The sequence below is a fragment of the Neomonachus schauinslandi genome, chromosome 12 (assembly GCF_002201575.2).
Source record: "Neomonachus schauinslandi chromosome 12, ASM220157v2, whole genome shotgun sequence".
NCBI lineage: Eukaryota > Metazoa > Chordata > Mammalia > Carnivora > Phocidae > Neomonachus > Neomonachus schauinslandi.
Genome location: NC_058414.1, coordinates 99,320,634 through 99,342,818, shown reverse-complemented (window position 1 = coordinate 99,342,818; position 22,185 = coordinate 99,320,634). Strand labels below are relative to the sequence as shown.

General features: G+C 47.5%; 1 protein-coding gene across 1 annotated transcript; it reads right to left on the bottom strand.

Moving 5' to 3' along the window:
- Positions 1 to 4,612: 4,612 nt before the first annotated feature.
- Positions 4,613 to 20,615, bottom strand: GIMAP8 (GTPase, IMAP family member 8). The gene is made up of 5 exons (XM_021692910.1): positions 20,471 to 20,615; positions 14,403 to 15,057; positions 10,937 to 10,982; positions 8,147 to 8,773; positions 4,613 to 6,231 (listed from the first exon to the last, which is right to left on the bottom strand). Exons 1-5 carry the CDS (start codon positions 20,503 to 20,505, stop codon positions 5,543 to 5,545), a joined length of 2,052 nt encoding a protein of 683 aa, XP_021548585.1. The 5' UTR covers positions 20,506 to 20,615; the 3' UTR covers positions 4,613 to 5,542.
- Positions 20,616 to 22,185: the final 1,570 nt, after the last annotated feature.

The following is a 22,185-nucleotide window of genomic DNA, read 5'->3' as shown; positions in this document are numbered from 1 at the left end:
TGTTGACAACCTGAAGACATGGTGACCAGTAAGACGGAGAGCCATGCCTGTTGATAACAGTGCCTTGAAAGCAGTGCCCAGCAGAGGATTCACGTCGGGAAAAGAAGAAAAGCATGGTAAGTACCACATGGCAGGTCCCAGAAGTTTTCAGGAGCTTATAGAATTCATCCTTTGCGGAACCTCAGAAATATACCCAAGGAAAACAAACTAGAACTAGCAGGGGCTCTGGAGGGCTGCAAAAGCAGGAAGAGTGAGGGCTAGGAAGACATTCATAACGTAAATGACCTCATTTTAAATTACTGTAGCCTTAGTACAGACAAATTACAAATATATTTCCAAAGGCTATGTTTGGGGCATAACACCTGACCCAGGCTTGACCCCTTTTAATCTGGGGAGCAGAAAACACAGGCCCGCCCACTAACATTTTTGAATACAGGTTTAGGTGAGAAGAGAAAAACAGGAAGTGTTTGTAGCTGAAGAGCAAAGTGTGTCATGTTGTTCACAGGTAGATTTCACACCGATCTGGTAAGTACATCCTGTGTCTATTCTCAGAAATAAATGCGAGAATTATGACCACAAAGTCTTCTTGTTAGCGTCGCATTGCCTCTCCTGGAAAACTGGAAGGTGAGACACTGATGTCTCAGTCTGCTGGGGAGAAGCATAATATGGCAGTAGGGAAGGCTGGACCAAGGGGTCCATGGCAACAACCATTGTAACGATGGGATAGGAAGATGAAGTTTTTTTCAAATTTTCTATCTTTTTGTTATCAGCACACTTTTTTTTTTTTTTACTCTGGAATTTAAACTCATCACAAATGCCACATTCTGCACAAGGTCTTTCTCAGGGCAGGAAGAGCGAGAAGAGGAAGTGAAAGGGGTCACCGTGAGGAAGGGGAGGCTTGGGGGGGGTGGTCTGGGGACATTGGATGACCCCATGTGACAAATAGGTATATATGCAATGCATTAGTTGAACAGAAACACTGTGAATAAGGAAAAACCACCTCCTTACAAGTTACTTCTCCCACTCTCTAATCCAAAGAGAGCTGGAACATCTGGACTTCCTCCAATACACCACAATGATCCATTGCATCAGGGTCTCTCAATCTCCCTACTACTGACATATTGGGCCAGATCATTCTTTGTTATGCAGACTGTCCTGTGTATTGTAGGACATTTAGCAGCATCTCTGGCCCCAGCTACTGCATGCGAGTAGCACTGCCCTGCTGTGACAACCAAAGATGTCTCTAGAGATTGCTTAACCTACCCTGCGGGGCAAGGTCATTCTCAGTTGGGAGCCACCCCCTTACATCAATGATACCTCGCTGAACAGGCAGGATGAGAAATTCATAGCCAGCATTTAGTGGCCTTGCTAAGACACATATGCTTGAGAGTCTTAGAGTCTTACCAGGGTCTCAGATCCTTCAGGAACAAGAGTGTGGGTCACACAACAGGTAAACACTGACATGAACAGAAATGAAAGCTGAAGGCAAGGGGAACGGGAGGGAGCAGTGGAGGAGGAAGACCGTGAGTTACATGCAGCCCAAGATAGAATGCAGCGACAAGGGCCGCAGTTCATTCTAGAAATCTTCCACTTTTAGTTGCCTCACAGGAAGAGAGACCCAGTGGAACCCTACAGGAACTGGTCTCCAAACACAGATGGAGAAGAGGCTCCGCAGGGAGCGAGTGTGACAGCTACAAAGGTGCACCACTCTCGAAGGCTCTCCCTTCAAGAAAATTTAGTCAAGTAATCTTTGACAAGGAAGCCAAGAATATATGGGGAAAGGATCGTCTCTTCAATAAATGGTGTTGGGAAACTGGATATCCACATGCAAAAGAATGAAACTGGACTTGTATTATTCAAAAATGATCTTGAAGTGAATTAAAGATTTAAGTGTAAGACCTGAAATGGTAAAACTACCAGAAGAGAGCTCAGGGAAACACTCCTTGATATTGGTCTGGGCAATAATTTTTTTGCACACACACACACAAAATAATAATAATAATTTTTTTGCACAGACAACAAAAGCAAATATAGACAAGTGGGATAACGTCAAAGCAAAAGAAACAACAAATGAGAAAGCAACGTACAGAATGGGAGAAAATATTTGCAAATTATGTATCTGAGAAAGAGTTAATATCCAAAGTTTATAAGGAACTCAGACAACTCAATAGCAAAAAAAAAACAGCAATCTGATTAAAACACGGGCAAAGGACCTGAACAAATATTTTTCTGAAGAAGACATACAAATGGCCAGCAGATACATGAAAAGATGCTCAACATCACTGATTATCAGGGAAATGCAAATCAAAACCACAAGGAGATATCACCTCACCCCTGTGAGAATGGCTATTATCAAAAGGACAAGCGATAACAGGTGTCCACAAGGATGTGGAGAAAGGGGAAGGGGACCCTATACACTGTTGGTGGGAATGTAAATTGGTGCAGCCACTGAAGAAAACAGTGTATGAATCTTCAAGAAATTAAAAATAGGGATGCCTGGCTGGCTCAATTGGTAGGGTGTGGGATTCTTAATCTCGGAGTTGTCAGGTTCAAGCCCCATGTTGGGTGTAGAGATTACTTAAAATAAAAAATCTTAAAAAAAAAAAAAAGAAATTAAAAAGACAACTACCATATGATCCATCAATCCTACTTCTGGGTGTATATCCAAAGAAAATGAAATCAGGTGTTGAAGGATATCAGCACCCCTTACCCTGTTCATTGCAGCATTATTCACGATAGCCAAGACATGGAAACAACCTCAGTGTCCATCAACAGATGAATGGATAAAGAAGATGTGGTATATACCGACAATGGAATATTCTTCAGCCGTTAAAAAAAAAAAAAGGAAATCCTGTCCTTTGTGTCAGCATGGATGGATCTTGAGGGCATTATGCTCAGTGAAATAAGTCAGAGAGAGTAAGACAAATACTCTATGATCTCTCTTACACACGGAATCCAAAAAACTCTAACTCGTAGAAACAGAGAGTAGGATGGTGGTTTTTGTGGGCTAGTTGGGGGGGTGGAGGGGTGAGAGATGTTAGTCTAAAGGTGCAAACTCCCAGCTATAAGATGAATAACTTCCGGGGATCTAACGTACAGCATTTAAAAAAGAAAAAGAAAGGAAAACTTCCACTCTGCTCCAGGGAGGGCAGTTAGCTGGCAATCTCCAGCTGCAACACTTTCAGGACCCACTTCAGCTTCTGGGCCAAAGCCATGCCGTTCCCAGGCAGCCCTTAGCCAAGGGCTGAGCACCGAGGAACCGCCAGCATCCACCCAATGCAGGACATCGTTGCTATGCGTCAGTCTTTGCCCTAGAACTCCCTATTCAGACGGAGCCGACTTGTCGAGGGTGTACTCTCCCTACCCAGGCAGCACCGCACCCCTTCCCTTTGGCAAGTGTCAGATCTGCATTGCAGTGTGAAAGCTCTCTCAGCCCGATTCTGCTTCCTCTTTAGTCTTTAACAGCCATTACTTCGTCCCCTGCCCCTGGGGAAACCTCTTGCACTCCTAACTCCCAGCCTGTGCCCCTTGGGGGAACTGACACAGCAGTGTTGTCCAGCCCCTCTAGCGTGGTCCTAAAGGAAAGTGCGGATGGATGTTAGGTCCTACCTGGGAGAAAATGTCGCATGGCTTAGCCCACACATCCCCTGCCTCATGCAGGTCCCAATGCCACCTGCTCAACCATGGGTAGGGCACTGGGCTTTGTGCCTACCTTCCAACAGAAGGGAAGCTCTGGGAAGAGGCACAAAATGCCTTCCAGACTTTAATCCTCCCATGCTCCTGGTTCTAATTTATTTGTCCTTGCCACAGTGAAATGCCCGGAGTGGGGGATTCCTGAGCTGGCAGACGCCCAGTAAAGAAGTGGCTGTCACCCACTCTGAAGGTCCTCATGCACAAAAGATGCAAAAACCTCACCAGAGTCAGGGTGTCTATAAACATCTGCATGGCCTCTCCATGGAGGCGGGCTCTTCCTCCAAGTCAGAAAAATAGCAACCAGGAGGATGTGAGTTTATAAAATAATTCACCTTTATTATTTCATTCAACCCAATATATTTATACACACATTATCCAGAATTTGTCATATTCAGGGTTATGGAGAGTACAACATATTAATGGTGACAGCCCATGCTCTGATAAATGGGTTAAACTTGAAGGCAATGGATAATTTGAAAAAACAAAAGCAGATGACATAGATCCTGTCCTCAAAGCATACACAAAATGGTTAATAGTGATAACATCTGACCGCGCTTAGCTGGGAGAAGACTCCATAGTTCTCGCCTCGTATATCGCCCGAACCGGGCAGCCCTCGATACCATCTGCTCGGCCTCGGCAGAAACCACCATACCTGGACCCGAGAAGTGACCGTAAGCGTGGAGGCCACACTGGCCTCGGACTGCCTCCCCTTGGACTTCCTGACATGAGACACAATAAGCCCTTAGTGTGGTCAAGACATTATTACTTGAGTTCTATGAGCTTTACCCTAATTTCTAACCCTCAGGGATTAAAAAAAGAGAAAAGTGCAAAGGAGTTTTCTTTTTTAAAAATTTTGTGTACCTATTTATTTAAATTCAATTAATTAACATATAATGTATCATTTGTCTCAGGGCTACAGGTCAGTGATTCATCAGTCTCATATAATACCCAGTGCTCATTACAACACATACCCTCCCCAGTGTCCATCATCCAGTGCAAAGGAGTTTTCGATAAACTTTTCTAGAGGTGATCTAGACTTCTACTTAGAATTCTGGAACTTTGCAAAATTGGCTAATCACCAATTAGCCAACTGGCAAGCACCAATTGGCTAATTGGCAATTTCACCATGTGTCTGATTTTTGTTCTACTCTATTTCACTGCGATGGTTAGCAATAAAGTCTTTTAAAACCTCCCAGACTCATGTTCATTTCCTAAGGGACAAGAAAGAAGAGTAGACTAGGTCCCAATTTCTATTCAGGCTTGGAATAGCCACCCTGTAAGGAAAGGAACATGCTGGCCCTGAGTCCTATCCAGTGGTGCCAAGGCAGCCCCGGGGGGAAGCGGGGGGCGGGCAGCAGGCCGGGCAAGCAGTCCAGGGCATATGGAGACCCACATGAGTCTGGCTTCTCCATTCTGCCATGCCAGGAGTTGGCGGGGACACTGCTCACGGCTCTGCTCTCATGGATCCGGATCCCCTGATCCTTGGGTAGGTCTCTGTATTTGACGGCAGGCTGGCCTTGGCCTTGGTCGCAGTGTCTGTCCTGATGCCAATCTACATACACAGGCATGGTGACTCATGTGACTTAATTCTGACCCCCCAAACCACCGAAGCTCTGAAGCTTCTTTCCAAATTTCCCCACCTAATTTCTTCTTTCTCCTTTAGAATCAATCCCCTGCCGAGCCTGATGATTCATTTACCCACAAAAAGCTGCAGCAGCACAGACTGAGCTGCATGCACCTGCCAAGCCTTCAGCGTCCTGGAGCCTCCTCCCATCCCAGCATCCTACCACACCCCGTCCCCAAGTGAGGGTGTCTCTACCTTAGAGAGACCCCCAGGCACGTCAGCTGCCTACAATAAAATCTCTTTTAAATTCTTCAGTAAATTTGCGGGCTTGGGCTTTTCCTGGGCATTTTTAATGATTTTGCTGACTTTCTCCCATTCGTGCGGGTACCCCTCCCCTCCATGGCTCTTTATCAGCTCATCAGCCATTTTCAGAAGCTCTACTGCCTGGTTTTCCCTGGCTTGGCCCGTTTCTCTGTTATTAAAAGCACAGACTCGCCCCCCACACCTTTTAATGATGTTCTTAAGAGTTTTGTTATCTGTATTCTGGACATAGTCTCTAAGGTCCCCTGACTCGAGGTCCTCCTTCCGAGTGAACAGCACGATCGTGTACTTCAAAACTTCCTCTCCGAAGATGTTCTCCAAGTCCTTCACTGCCCTTTTGTCCTCTGGAGTGAACCGTCCCAGCTGGAACACCAGGACCAGAACCTTGTTCCCTTCTTCACAGCAGGACAAACAGCGTCTGACCTCCTCCTCCAGCGGGAACGGACCCTCCTCGGCACTGGTCATCAGGCAGAGCAAGGGCGTGTCCACAACCACCACCTGCAGCCTGCCCCACATCCTCCTGCTGCTCTGGCACGTCTGAGTGACCGGCTGCACTTGGAACCGAGAGCGGAAGTCGGGGTTCCCGAGAATGGTGTTCCCGGTGGCGCTCTTCCCAGTGCCGCTCCTCCCCACCAGGACAATGCTCAGGGCATCTGTCGAAAAGAAAGCGGGAAAGATTGGTGGCCACGAGCTGACCTGGGTGCAGCTTTCAAAGTGCTGCCAGACGTCACGGCAGAGGATGCCCAGAGAGCACCCTGGCCACCCTCTCACCCGGCAGCTCTATCCCCAAGCACGGTTCCGGGCACTCGCTCTGAGAACCAGAAGCATGACTTGGACCATCATCTCTGCCCCGCGTTCATCCATGACATGGCACTGTTTCTATCTCTGAATTCACTCCCTCCTTCTGGTAACTTCCCTGACTCCCTGGCACCCTGTGAGTGCCGCTGGCTTTATTACCCATCACCCGCTCAGCTGCGCCCAGCCCCCACATCTCGATGTCTTCCCGTTGCTAGCTAATGCTAACTGCAGCAAAATCTCCTTGATGGATTTGAAAAATTATTCCACAGAATTGACTTTTCATGAAAAAGCAACTACATATATCATTGACAGATTCCTAGTTCCTTCATTTGGATCACCAAAAATTCATTTCTCATTAAAACCACATTAAACTGAGTTGTCTTTCATTGATGAGTCGAAAGGCACCTCGTGGTTGTAAGAATGAATGTACACTCACACTGTTTTGTGTAGTGATGATGGAGAACAGATGTCCCTTAAAATGGAATGACAGATGCTAGCGACCTTGCAATGGGTGTTAGTGGGGGCTCCTTACAACTCTGCACTTGTACTGTGGTCTTTCTCTTCCACGCTGGCCTTTTCACAGTTCTCTCAATTATACATTCTTTGCCAAGCTACCCATATCCACCTTAAAACAAAGAGGGAGGAAAGCCTACCCTGTGCTCTTCCTTCCAGGGGAAATTATTGGATTGCTTATCCTGAACCCCCAATCTCATAGCTATGCTTAAAGATTCATCTTCCAATAGTCCCATATTTGTCACAATTTCAGTCCCTGCTTCCACATCCTCAGAGGGGGTGGTTCTCAAGAACCTCTGTGATCTGGTCTATAAGCCCCATCCCACATCAAGCAGAGGCATGAACCCTCCATTTCCATCATGACCACTCCGTTGGCAATAGGCTTAGTCCCACCTCCTTGCTTCTGATTGCTGGAGTATTCTCTGCAACGTCTTCCAGCTTTCTGCCAGCCACCCAAACCCTGCCCATTCTCCAAAGCCCATTTCAAATTGGGCTTTCCCCACACAGCCTCTCCTGACCTTCCTGCATGTCTATACTTCTTGAGGAGGCCCCCCAGCACCTGGCCCTCCGTGCTGACTATGAAAGGGCTCATAAACAGATACACTCCTTTGAGTCCGTGTTCTTCTCAGGGGAGGGCATTTGAAGTGAAGACAAAGGGGTGAGTCATGCTGACCTGGAGGAATCTCAGCTCAGGGCAATAGAACGTGTGGCCCTGAGGGCATGGGGACTTCCACTAAAGCCGTGGGTAGTGTGACTGGGCTAAGAAACCCATCTAGTGCCATGTGAGGATTCAGGCTCCCAGTCCTCATCCTTCTCTCTTCAAAATGGCCTCCCCTCTCCAAAAAGAGAAGAGTAAAGAACCAAGAAGTCAAGAGAGGGAGAAAGAGAGAGGGAGTGTCAGAGCGGGCTTAAGAGAAAGAGAAAATCAAACCAACGGTCCAGAACTATCTATCTCATCACCAGCACTGAGTCTTGAGCCCTGGGCAACAGACACACAGTGGGGAAAAGAAGAGATTGGAAAAAGCTCATTTCCTTCCCTCAAGACCTTCACCATCCAGTTGGAGAGAGGGGAGAAGGGTCAGAGAGAATTAAAGACAGTTATGTGCATGGAAAGGCACATAACTTCAGTAACCTTGGAGAAAGAGAAAAGTTAGTCAGTAGACTGGACCTGTCCTTTCTATCTTCTCTCCACCCTTTTCGTATATTTCATATCTAGTTTCTGAAAGCATCTCGAAAATGTTTTTAGACACCGTGTACCTTCCCCTCTGAAGCTGCAGGGCCTGCCCCCATTGTGCTGCACCATACTCTCAACTGTTTCCAGGAGCTTGTCCACCTGGTGCTGTTCTTCTTCCCCCGTCACTCGGTAGTTGAAGATGCAGAACCGGTCTTTGCACTCCTTGATGAGCTTGTAGAGAGCTTTATTTCTGTTTTTCAGGAACATGTGTAGATCCTGATCCCCTAGGTCTTCTTTCCTGGTGAGGAGAATGATCAGGTACTGCACGAATTTCTCTCCAAAACTGCACCGGATGGTGTCGAGTACCGCCTCATCTTTCTCGGTGAAGGAGCCCAGAGGCGTCACCAGCAGGAAGGCATGGGGGCGCCCAAAGGCATGTCTCCGGAGCTCCGCTTTAATGCCCTTTGAAGACGAGATGTCTGGAGTATCAAGGATCACAACGTTCCTCTCTCTCCAGATTCTGCTCCCAGACACAAACCTCTGGGTGACTGACTCTTCGCTGAATTTGGTCTCAAACTCTCGCTTCCCCAGAAGGCAGTTCCCGACTGTACTCTTCCCAGCTCCGCGCCTGCCCACAAGCAAGACCTTCAGTTCCGACGGCCCAGGGCTCGGCTCGCATCCTGGGGCCTGAAGCTGCTTCTCCTCTTGCCCTAGGAGGAACAAAAGAGCAAATTCAGAGTCTCTTCTTGCAGCTGAATGCAGAAATGTGGACAGGTTCTATGCTTTCTCATTCTTGTCCGTTTTTACAGAGAATGCCCGTAGTGTTCTGAGCAGCAGGACTCTAGTCCCAGTCAGAAGCTACCTCCCCAAGTAAAAGCCACAAAAGGGGCCATGAATAAATGAAGAGAGATGTAAAACGCTCCAGATTTCCCAGGAACGTGAAAATGTTAAACTTGGCCTTTAGTGCTCTTGGTCCTTAGAGTTCCTTTCATTTTACTACCAAAGGTAAGTGCCTGGGCCATGAAGTCCATGGGCTAAAGCAGGACAAGGGAGAATCTGAGTTTAAGATGTCCCTTCAAAAAAAATAAATGAATAAAATAAAATAAAATGCCCCTTGGTAGTATATTTATAAAATGTTATACTACTCAACAATCAAAAAAAACAAAACAAAACAAAACAAAAGAATGAGTGGATGAATGAACTATTGATATGCAACATGCATGGATCTCCAAAGCATGCTAAATGAAAGAAGCCAGACACAAAACCACACGCTATCGGGTCCCACTCTATGAAGTTCAAGAACAGACAAAATTAGTCTATGTTCCCAGAAGTCTGGATTCAGTTCCCTTTGGGGAGACCCAGCAGAAACTTGTGAGGTGATGGACATGCTCCAGATCTTTATCTACATGGTGGTCACATATGTGCAGATATGTAAAAAGTCATTGAGCTTATACACTTAGGATTTGTGCATTTTACTCTGTTAACTGTACCTCAGTAAATGGCTGTAGAGACCTGTGCCCCAAAACTATCCCTGCCCTCATGCCGTGGCCCCACAACGTCTCCTCAATCCGAGGTCAGCACCAGACCTACAGGCTGAGCAAATGGCAGAGTCAGCCACTCCAGGGAACATTCAGAGTCTGAGGCATCCTGGGCGCTATGCGCCGCAGGTCTGGGAGGCGGTGTCTGAGCCGTCCCTGGGTGTCTGAGCCGCAGGTCTGGGAGATGGAATGAACATCCTTCAAAGAAAGCCACTGAAACACCAGTGATGGCGCATCCTTCTGCGCCTGATGTTGCGCCATAAGAAGGATGCGCCATCCTTCTTATGTTGCCTTCGAAAGCTCCGACTTTCCCCCAAATCACCTCATACAAGTCTGCATCCTATCAAAAGTCCCTTCCAATGCCCTCATTCTGAGATACCCCGTGGCTCCCCATGGCATGCTATTTCCTCAGGGCCACGAGGATCATTTGGGGACATAACACGAAAGTTCCTGGAGGTCTTGACTGAAGGACATCAACAGAATTTTAAATCCCTACTTCTGCCTGAGTTCACATATTTCGGGCTAAGTTTACTCATCTGTAAATGAGAATAATGATAATACCACCCTCTTCATAGGGCTGTTAAGAGGAATATATGTGTATGGTTATTATGAGAATTATGTTATATGCGGGAAAGATTGAATTATTTATATATTTTTACAGTACGTAATGTTAATTGTGATTATTATCACTAAAATTGAACTAATAATAACTATTATCATTATTATTTGGGGGAGTTCTATGAGGACAGAGAACTCATCTATCTTATTCATTGCTGAATATTCAGTTCTTGCACAGAGTTGGTCCAGAAATAACCTGAAGGTCCATCAGTAAAGGGATGGTTGAATTAGTCATGTACGCCCTTACCATGGACAAAATTGCACCTACTAAACAGAATGAGGTGGATCTATACAAACTGACGTGCAGTGTGCAGGATGTATCATTAATGGCAATCATTACACGGATCCTGACCTCCACCACTGAATTCTACAAATGAGTGTTATCCATGAAGATGATTACTGCTTTCCCAGGGGGAGTCAACATCGTATAGTTCTGGATCCAGGGCCAGAAAGACAAGGCTGAGTCGGGGAAGAAGCCACGAAAAGCAAGCCCACCTCCATAACATTTCAGGGAAGGCCCAGGACACCCACACCATGTCCAGAACCTACTCCCAAGTGTTAGGAGTTCCCTGGGAGATAGGCTGTGGACACCAACCTGAGCTAGGCCTCCAGAGTACATCTTTGTTCCTACTTATCTAATTTCTCCACTTCATTTTGATGCATGATGCATTCAAAAGGATACAGCTGTAAGCTTAACATTTTTAAGGATCATCTTACCATGTGGCTTGTCCTCCTTCTGAGACGTGGCTTCATTCACACAATCCTAGGAAATAAAGGGGAAAATGATGCACAGGGACCTAAAATTTCATCTTTTCGCAAAGTAAAGAAATGGAGATACAAGTATATAATTCAGAGTAATTTGATGAGGAGGCTGTGGTCAAATCAAGGCCATGGTCATGTTCCTTGTTGGCTTCTGTAGACCCGTCCACAATGACAGTAGATCTTAAGACCCCACTGCTGTCACCACAACAGGCTTGCCAGAAGTATGAAGATGGGTCTTGTTCTTGCTCAGAGGAGCCCCACAAATGCCATCTAACCAAGGCATTGAGCCTGAAGTTCCAACTTTCCTTCTCCCCAGTCCCCAATAGTAATGGCAATTCCTTTCAAAGTCTTCCAGAGTTTCTGCTGTCCCTGGAGAAAATCTAGAGGCTTAAGAAGAGCTACTGGACTTCCTGGAAGAAGAAACTATAGCCCACTGGTGTCTGAATGTTCATCTGAGGGACCAGGGGAAGGGAGGAGATTGGGTGTGAAGCTCCCACACACCTCTGGTGTCTTCTGCCCGCACTGCACCCCCAGGATAGAGATAAAGCTTCTTCTGACATAAGAACCAGGGAAATTTGGAACTTTCCCCATCCAGGTGGGCAAGTGGAGCCAAACACACAATTGGTATTCCCTTCCCCTGCCTGGCAAAGCAGACTAGCTCCCAAAATTTAAATTGTCATAGAATCAAAAGAGAAGGTAAAAACGATACACAATCCTGATGAATCTGCTATTCCTAGAAGCTTCCAATACTTTATTTTAACCATGCCAGCCAAGGAAATTTTCCCTCTGCTTTCTTACCTGGCCTTACCCCAAGCTGTGGATCCCTTCCACCATCCCTCTCCCTGAATCTTCTCCTCGCAGTTCTGACCATCAGACTTCTTTCATCTTACCTAGCACAACTCAAATTCTTTCATGTGTTTTAAATGCCAAAGGTTGTTACAATGCAAATATGTACGATCTAAAAATTAATAATTTTAAAATTTCTAACTCACTGTAAAAGGAGCAGCTGCTAATTAACATACACCCTTCTGTATTTTTCTGAGTTTATACGCATACACTCAGGCATATATGAACACACAGGGAGACTTGCTAGACATCTTGTTCTGCAATCTGCTTCATAATATGTGCTGTACAGCTGTACAAGTCGGTATGCGTAGATCAACACCGTTTTTTTAGGAGATGCTATTTGCTCCACAGCATGGGGCATGGAACATCCTGTACTGATGTAATGACTATCAGGTTATTTCTGGCTTTACTATTTCAAAAGATGCCATGATAAATATCCTTATGCATCCATCTTTATATATGTGAATGTTTTTATTTCTGGGTAATAGTCCTAAAAGTGGGTCAGTCTCTGGGTTGTTAAAGTCCTTAATGCCTCCATAACTTATGTGAACCTTATACACATCCATAACAATACTAATAACAATAATAATGGCAGCTGATAATCACCGAATGCTTACATCTCAAGTATTAGCAAATAACTTTGTAAGCACTTATTTCACTGACTCCTCACAGAAATCTCAGAGATACGTATTATTATCTCTGTTTTACGGATGACAAAAGTAAGATCCTGGGTCAAGGAAATGGATACGGGTTCCATCCCTCAAGGAGTCTGTGGGGAGGCAACCACCGCAAGTATATTCACAGTAATCACTTGACTCGTGGGGCCATGTGAGGAGCGCCATGATGGAAGGAAGGGCCGGCAGGGAAGACCCTCTGAGGAAGTGAGCTCACGCTGAGGCAGATGGATACACAAAAGCAGACATGGTACATGGTCAGATGGGAGAGGGGAAGTGTCCAGGGGAAACAAATCACAGGTTGGAACCTCCAGAGTGGACATGAATGCAAGTCAAGGACCACAGGGAAGGCCAGTGAGACCAACACATGAAGAGCAAGTTAGAGGGTGAGGGACCAGCTCAGGTCAGGGATTCTGAACTTGATCTGAAGATCAGCAGAGAATCACTGCAGCATTTTAAACAAGAGGGTGTCGTGTTCAGGGTACATTGCAGAGAGCTCACTTGTGCCCGGATCCTCTCTGTGGACATCCCTGTTCCAGACAGCCTTCAAGAGAGAGACAGATGGTTATAAAGGAGAGAGAGGGAGGGCAGACCTAGGAGATAAGAGAGTGACAAGTTCTCTCGCGCCTCAAGGTCCTCACCTGTAGAAGATGAGTACACAGAGTGCTTGTGGAGACTTCATCCGTTCATGTGTCTGGGACTCAGTAGGTACTCAATAATTATTGCCTTCCTTCTCACTTCCATCCTGTTTGGGCTTAACGCTCATCAGTTCTCAGAGTTTCACTCTGACCAACACCACCCCCCACGCTGGATTATTGCTTGATTACCTCTGCTGGCACTTGCGTTAAGAATCCTCTGTACCAACATTCACTTACTTACCCTGCATCTGGAACTGTTTTGTGTCTTATGCATGAGTCACTCAAACCGAAGTGTAAGCTCCTCAAAGGCAAAAGCCTGAATTTTTGTATCTTCCTTAGCTACAAATACATTTTCTGTTCAGGTTTAGAAATTAAATAAAATACCACTCTGGCTGTTGTGTATGAAACGGATTGAGGGTAAGGCACAAGAATGAATGAGGGGAAGGTTGTTCGTAAGATAGGATAGGCAAGAACCGAGGCTGGCTTGGACCGGACTAGGGGGGCAGCAGAGATGGAGAGAAGTGGGTGGGTTCCAGGCACCCCGACCACACAAGACTTGATGACTTCTCAGATAACAGCTGCCAGCTAGTAGGGGCAGCAAAGCTGAACTCTGGGTTTAGGTTCGAAGAGCATGGTGAGCAGCACGACCATTTACCCAGTTGAGAGGAAATCAGAAGTCTTAAAGATTTCAGAGGGAAAACCAAAAGTCTGGACATATGAAGTCTGAGATCCTATACGAGAGCCGAGTGGACATGTCAAATAGCAGTTGGATAAGGGAGTATGATTCAGAGGAGAGGCCTGGACTGGAGGAATGAATCTGGAAACCATTAGCGATCGACAGAGCTCAAAGCTGGAAGGCAGAATTGAGGAAAGCCTAGAAGATGCCAGTGTTCAGGAGGCCATGCAAGGAGAGCTCGGGAATCTCTGGAGTAGCCAGAAAGGGCAGGAGGAAGAAAACAAAAACAGTGTAGTTGTATTGAAGCCAAGGGAAGAGAGGGTCCATTTGTGTATCCAATACTGTGAGGGATATAGTTAGGTAAGGACTTAAATGTATCCATTAATTTGGTAATAAAGTCCAAAGTTCAAAGGCTAATACTCAAAGCACCCTACCGTCTGGTGCCTCATCTTTGCAGATCATGGATAAATATCTCCTTAAACAAAGCCTGTGGTCCATCACAGAATACCACACCTCCCTTATCTGTGCCCGTCATCCACCACGAGCTCTAGCAAGAAAGATCCTTGCAGACCTTAAGAATGTCTTACCAGGAATCCGCTGCCTTCATTTCTGAAGTTCACGATATATGGTCCTCCATTTTCATCCACCAACCTCTGGACCTGGCAGAGGAGCCCCCTCACCTGACGGGCCCGCTCCTCCTCGCTTGCCTTGTTGTTCAGAGCGCAGTATCGGCCTCCATGGTTTTCAACCAGCTCGGCAAGGTACTCCTCGCCTTTGATGTAATCTTGCAGAGAGTCATCCTCCAAATCATCCTCCCGAGTGAAGACGATAATGATATATCTCTTGGCTTCGGCTCCAAACAACTCGTGGATGCCCCTGACTACCTGTTGGTCCTCCACCTCATAATGGCCGATGGGAATGACCAGCAGCAGGGCGTGGAGGCTGGGCGCAGAGAGCTCCAAGCAGCATTCGATGTTGTATTGCTTGTCTTTGGCACAAGACAGGGAGGAGAAAAGGTCGGGGGTGTCGATGACCACAACCTTCCCCTCTCCCGTGGCCCCGCTCATTCTCTGGCACACTTTCGTCACCATCTGGCCACTACATCTGGACACAAACACAGTTTTGCCCAGAATCGTGTTTCCTGTGGCACTTTTTCCCGCACCACTGCTCCCTAAAAGGAGAAGCCTCAGTTCCTGCATGGGGCAGCCAGGCTCCCTCTGCTGACAAGGGCTCCTGCTGGTCCTGCTGGACAAAGAGCAACTCATCAGTGTCCACTCATGAACAGTCCATAGAGGAACAGCAAGAAAATGTATCCTCTTTTTAGTTTCTCCCCAAGGATTGGGACTACTGACGTCAACTCAGACTAGATTAGGATAAGAAATCCTGTTTCCCAGGATCCTTTCTGCGCTCTTGTCTCTGAAATAAATCCGTATTGGTAAGATGTCACACACTGTTGGTTGGCTAAGCCAACGACCCCCTTCTGTCTACATTCATCCCCCACTATACACACTGGGGGAAATGCAGACACTATGATAGACAGAATAACGCCCCTCCCCAAGATTCTCCCTGGAATCTGTGACTACGTTATTTTACATGGGAGAAGGGACTTTGCTAATGTGATTAAGGATGTTGAGATGAAGAGATAATCTTGGATCATCCAGGTGGACCCAATACAATCGCACTGTAAGAGGTCCTTCCAAGAGGAAGGCAGGAAAGTCAGAGTAAGAAAAAGGAGATTTGAGGACAGAAGCAGAGGTCAGAGAGTGAGAGAGATTTGAAAATGCTACACTGTTGTCTTTGAACATGGAATAAGGGGCCACCAGTCAAGGGGACTGCAGGCAGCTTCTAGAAGCTGGAAAAGGCAAGGAAATGGATTCTGCCACACAGCCTCTGGAAGGATCCTGCCCAGCACCTTGATTTTAGGACTTCTGACCTCCAGAACTGTAAAATAATAACTTGGTGGGCTTTTAGCAACTAATTTTGTGGCAATTTGTTACAGCAGCAACAGAAACTAATACGCTTTTTCTCCCAGCTTCCTTTCAACTGGGAGTGGCCATGTGACCCAGTTCTACCTGATGACAGTTGAGGGAATATTTCCTTGGGCTTTCTTCTTATTTGGAATTTAAATGTGATATCTGGGGGCTCCTGGGTGGCTCAGTCGGTTAAGTGTCTGCCTTCAGCTCAGATCACAATCCCAGGATCCTGAGATCGAGCCCCACTTCAGGCTCCCTGCTCAGTGGAGAGCCTGCTTCTCCCTCGCCCTCTGCCCCCCCCACTTGTGCTTCCTCTCTCGCTATCTCAAATAAATAAATAAAATCTTTAAAAAAAATAAATGTGATATCTGGAATCACAGCAGATATCAGGAGGCAATGAGGTAACCAACAAGAGAACAAAAGGTCAGCGTGTGCCATCACACTGAAGGACTGCAGAGCAGAGAGAGAAAAGAATCCCTGATGACATCACTAAGCTGCCAAAACATCCTTGAGATCACCTTTTTTTTTTTTAAGATTTATTTATTTATTTATTTAACAGAGAGAGAGAGAGAGCCAGAGAGCGCAAGTGGGGGGAGTGGGAGAGGGAGAGTTAGAAGCAGGCTCCCTGCCAAGCAAGGAGCCCGATGTGGGGCTCGATCCCAGGACTCCGAGATCATGACCTGAGCCGAAGGCAGACACCTAACCAACGGGCCACCCAGGTGCCCTGAGATCACCTTTTTGTTAAGTAAACAGCTGGTATTCTAAAGATCTAGCTGTTGCTACTCAAATCGTGGTTCACAGGCTAGCGATATTGTCAATAATTGAGACCATGTCAGAAATGCAGAATCTCAGTCTCCACCCAAACTTCCTGAATGAGAATCTGTAACTCAACAAGTTCCAGGTGCTTCTCACGAACACTCAAGTTTGAGAAGCACTGGTGTAAGCCACCATTAGTTGAAGATCAGCATTCCCAACTGAATCAGGATCCACTTGAAGAGCCGAGTTTCCCAGCACCATTTCTTGAACAGTCCATCCTTTTTCAAATGATTCTGTCAGATACCATGTGCCCTAATTTCCTCAAGTTTATGGCTAGGTTGTCTGTTCTGTCCATTAGATGCTCTCTCAGTCTATTCCTGAACCAGAAAGCCTTATTTACTAAAACCAAAATGACTTAATATTATTCTACTTAAAATATAACTTTAAGTCTTCATTACATGATCCATCAGGTAGGTCCCAACACCTTGCTATTGTTCAAAATTGTCACACTCTTCTTGGTTTTTTAATCTCCTGTAGGACTTTGAAAATCAGTTGTCCTTGTCTTTAGGAAATCTCTGTTGAAAGCTAGAATGCCATTGCATTGAATGTGTAGCTTAGTTTTAGAACTGACATTTTCATAGCGTTGTTGTCCTCCCCACTCTTTTTGTGGGTCAGTTTTAAACATGTTCTAAGTTCAACCATTATTTCTTCTTGATCCATAAATTAGGAGAAGAGATTATCAAATTTAAAAATGTATTGGGAGATTTGCTATCGTTTTATTTATTTCTAATATTATTAGTCTCTGGTCAGAGAACAACATCTGTATAAAATATTTGTCACTGGTCGAGATTTACTTTTTAGCCCAGTAAAATTTTTGTAAATGTTTCACGTGGGCTTAAAAAGAATGTGTAACTGGCAATTGGGGGTGCCTTTCCCAATCAGGGACCCCACCTCAATTTTACCACCTAGGCTCCAGGTATCCAGAAGGTCCAGCATGCCCTTCTCTGCACCACTCTCCTGTCTGTCTGGAAAACTCCTCCCCATTCTTTACCACTTAGCTGAAGTGTCACCTCCATGTCAAGCCTTCTGTGATTTTTCCAGGTTGGACTGATCATGAGCTCTTTTCTGGACTTCTGCAATACCACTCTCACTGGTCCCCCTGTTTCCACCCTTCTAGAGCCTATTGCCCACCAACAGCCAGTGTGCTCCTACCAAAACAAGAGACAGATAACGTCCTTCATCAGTCCAAAATCCCCCAGTAGCTTTCCACTGACTTGAAGTAACAGGCAAAGCCTTTGCAGTGGTCAACAAGACCCTACCCAATCTGGGCTCTAGCTGCCTCTCCGATCTCATTCCCCACCCCTCTCCACCTTGCTTTGTCTGCTGTAGTCACATCAGCCTCCCTGCTGTTCCCCAAACAGGCAACCTTGGGGCTCTGTGCTGGTTGTTCATCTGAGCTAGAACATTCTTCCCCCAGACTTGTGCAAGGCAGCTTCCCTTCTTTTAGGTCTTTACTGTAGTGTCCCTGTGGTGCAGAAGGCCTTCTGCAGTCATCCTGTAATTAAGAGCAACCCTCCCTGCTGCATCCCACAAGCATTCCATGTCCCCTCCCACCCCGTTCTATTTTTCTCCCCAGCAACCACAGCAACCACCTTTCACATGGTGCATTGACTTGCTTATCACTTTTTTTTTTGTCTCCCCACCACTGAAAGGTAAGTCCCGTGAGAAGGAGGACTTGCCCTGGTTTGTTCACCACCGCATCTACAGCTTAGAGAAGGCATTCACTGCTAAGTACCTGCTTGTGACTGAGTGGATGGCTATGGACTTGAAGAACGAAGACGAGCAGCTGAAGGAACTGAAGAGTGGGACAGGAGAGCCCTGCGGCTGGGAGAAGCCGGAGAAGACAGTGCACAGACTCCTCCTCCCCCCGCCCAGAAGCCCACCACGAAAAAAATGCAGTGGACTGAGTGAGGTGCAGAGAAGCTCATCTGGCCACAGATGGGCTGTTCTCTAGATCTGCATCTCTGGATCTCCACAGGATGCAGGAGGCAAAGCCGCCTCGCCTAGAACACACACCTCAGAGCTGTCACGCCAAGGAGAAACAGACTTTTTGGTAGCTGAGGTCCAATCACTGTTGGGACACTTCTAAGAGTACCTTTGTACCATGACACAGCCCTGAATGAAGAGACCCTCTCCTTAACTCTCCATCCCCCTTAGTCTCCTTGGCTTTGTTCATGATGCTGTTCCTATCTGATAGTATTTACTGTCTAGCTTCTATGTTCTCTTTTCTCTCTACCACTCTTAGTATGAAACTCCATAAGCACAGAGACCACGCCTGTCTTGTTCTGTGTCCCGAGGTCCTAATACTGTGCCTGGCAGGTAGCATACACTCCCTAAGTGGTGTTAAATGAATGATCATGGGGGAGAGGGGTGACGAAAGGAGGAAAAACAGTTCTTAGAAATGAAGAGGGAGATTGAAGTGATGTCATTTTTTTTTCATTTTCATTCTGCTTTATTAGGTATTTATTTTATTTTTTATTATTATGTTCAATTAGTACATCATTAGTTTTTGATGTAGTGATGTCACTTTGAATAATAAAAGAGAAGTAACTTGGGGGCTCCAGGGTGGCTCAGTCCATTAAGCCTCTACCTTTGGCTGAGGTCGTGATCCCAGAGTCCTGGGATGGAGCCCTGAGTTAGGCTCCCTGTTCTGCAGGGGGACTGCTTCTCCCTCTCCCTCTGCCTGCAGCTCCCCTTGCTCGTGCTCTCTCTCTCTCTCTCTCTCTGTCAAATAAATAAAATCTTAAAAAACAAAAAAGAGAAGTAACTTTATATTGTATCCCAAGCCAGTGAAGTGGTATTTTTTGTACATCAATTTTTTTTACATTAAAAAAAAAAAAGACACTAATGGGTAAATAGATGAAGGACGCAGACACCTCCAGCAGGTCTGAAGAAGAAAGGAATTTATTTCTCACCTCAGCTCCACTGTTTTACATGACTGTCCATCACAGTGACTAAATTAGTCTTTGCTAAATTCCTAGCCAGGCCGCCATATTGAATCAGGACCCACCCACCTCCATGTGGACAGTTGCCAACCTGTGGCATTTTCTCCCCAGCATACAAAAACACTTTTAAGGACAAAAAGGAGCCAAAACACCCCCTTCCCTCACTCTCTCCTTTACCCACACTCCCCTCGGATCATCTCCCAGACCATTCTGGACACCCCAGCAGGTTAACGGAGACGAAAAAAGACAACTTTCTCTCCAAAACTTTAGTTGAGACTCTCCAGCAGCCTGCACTTCTCAGGATATAGCCCAAGGGGGCCGTGGCTTCAGCCATCCAAGCAAAGCTCCCAATGGTGTGGGGATCTGTCCCACATTAAGGGGCAGTTCACACCCACAGACAAAGATGGCCAGAGAAGCTTCCAGAGCCCAGCCTGGGGAGGACTCAGTCCCAGCCCAGCAGGTCAGTCATCAGGAGGAGGAGAAAGAGTTCAAAGGTGAGAGCCTAGGAGGCTTAAATGCAGGTAAAATCAGAGTCTTGTTTTGGGCAACCACCAGCACCTTCGGTGCTCAGTTAACGGGACCCACCAGTGCACGGGGAGGAAAATACTATAAAAGTGAACGTGGAAGACCGGAGTCTGAGCTGCCAGCTTCGCAGAGCCTCCCACGGGCTCCCTCCGGCCCAGACCAGGCCCTGCCATCGGCCCCCACGAGGGTTGGGGGCGCCCCGCGACGACGCCCTCCCCCTGGAAGGCCGCGACCCGCGCGCCAGCCCTCGAGCCCCACCTCCCACCCCCCCAGGCCGGGCTTGAGCGGCTGGCTGCCCGGGAGCCCGAGCCCGCTGCTCGCCCTCCAGGGGGCCCCGCTGCGCGCGCTGGCCGCCAGCTGCCGCCGCCTCGACCCCCCGCGCCGGCGCGCACGCACCTCGATCCGGTCCCCGGGAGCGTCGCAGGCTCCATGGCTCTGGGGAAGTCCGTGAGGTCCCCGCGGGCAGCGTGGAGAGAAAGCAGCCGCGAGCCCGGCGCGGCAGGGGCGGGATCTTTCTGACAAACTGTACTTCCGCGCAGGAAGAGGTTTCTAGGCTGATGTACAAACGGGACGCACACGGGCCGTCGGGGGGGTTAGGGGGTGGAGTTCGCAAGGGTGCCAGGTTCGAGCGACCGCCGACCCAAGGGCAGGAGGGTGGGGACGGGAGAGCGGAGGCTCGGGCTGGGGCTGCGGCGCCCGGGCTGGGGCCCAAGCCGAGCTTCGGGAGGGTCCGCAGAGAGGGTCATTGTGCAGGGGCTCCCCGTCCCCGGGACGGGCGTCGTGACGCCTGCAGAAGCTGAGGCAGGCCAGTGCGGGGACGGGGACGGCGCCCAGCAGGCGGTTCCTCTCCAGGTGATCTCCGCCACCCGGGCTCCGAGACCCCTTCCCGAGACTGCGGAAACCGGGAAGCCGCTGATTTCTTTCTCCCTCCCCCACCTCCAACAAATTCCTCACACCCCTCCAGGGGGACCCTCCAGCCCGACCTGGGGAACGCTCTGCTTCCCAGGCTAAGAGGTTCCTTCCTAGAGCTAGTGAGACATTTGAAACGCTAGAGCTTCCATGCTTCCCAATGGTTTATAAACGAAACCCTTTTTGTGAGTGATAGTAGTTTGGGAAAGCTCCCTGCTGCAGAAGGCAGTCGAACACTGAGAAAGACTTATTTTATTATGGTTTTTTAAAAAGGCAACGCAGGCATAACATTACATAAATTTACCATCTTAACTATTTTTAAGTGCACAGTTCAGGAGCCTCAAATACATTCGTTGTTGTGCAAAGAGCTCCGGAACTTTCCCACCCTGCAACAATGAAACTGTGCCCATTAGCCCCTAATTCCCCTCCCCTTCCCCCAGCCCCTGGTAAGCACCTCTCTACTTTCTGTTTCTTTCTTTTTCTATCTTTCTTTCTTTCTTTTTTTAAGATTTGATTTATTTATTTGAGAGAGAGAGAGCTTGGTGGAGGGGCAGAGGGAGAGGGAGAAGCAGGCTCCCTTCTGAGCTGGGAGTCCCCCATGGGGCTCCATCCCCCAAGGGGCTCGATTCGAGGACCCTGGGATCACAACCCGAGCCAAAGGCAGATGCTTAACCAGCTGAGCCACACAGGCGCCCCTCTACTTTCTGTTTCTATGATCTGGGGGGCTTTAGATACTTCGTATGAGTGGAATCAGACCGTGTTTGCCCTTTTGTGACTAGCCTTATTCACTTAGCACAGGTCGTGTCCTGGAGGTTCATCCTTGTGACAACACTTTTAATGGGAATGCAGAAGCTGATGACCCATGGACTTGAGCTCACACTATCACACCAGGCTTGGTCTTTGAAATGTCTGAGGTGGTGCTGAGACTTCCAGAGAGAGACCCAGAGGAGGGGGGGTGCTGAGCAGGTTTTGAGGGGCTGCTCCGTCCTAGGGGGGTCCACCTCCCCTCTGGGCTGGTCTTCATGTTCCATCTCGTTAGGAAGCCAAAGAAAACCTGGAGATACTGGCCCTGCCCACCAAGGACCCGGGTCTACACAGGCTACATCTTGGTGAGAAAAGCCTCTCGCAGGGGTACCTGGGTGGCTCAGTCAGTTAAACGTCTGCCTTCGGCTTAGGTCATGATCCCAGGGTCCTGGGATTGA

Coding starts and splice junctions, on each gene's coding strand:
- GIMAP8 (XM_021692910.1), bottom strand. CDS start 20,505: ATGGAGCCTGCGACGCTCCCGGGGACCGGATCGAG. Junction 15,058..20,470: donor CTCCCGGGGACCGGATCGAG/GTGCGTGCGCGC, acceptor TTTGTCCAGCAG/GACCAGCAGGAGCCCTTGTC. Junction 10,983..14,402: donor ATGAAGGCAGCGGATTCCTG/GTAAGACATTCT, acceptor TTTATTTCCTAG/GATTGTGTGAATGAAGCCAC.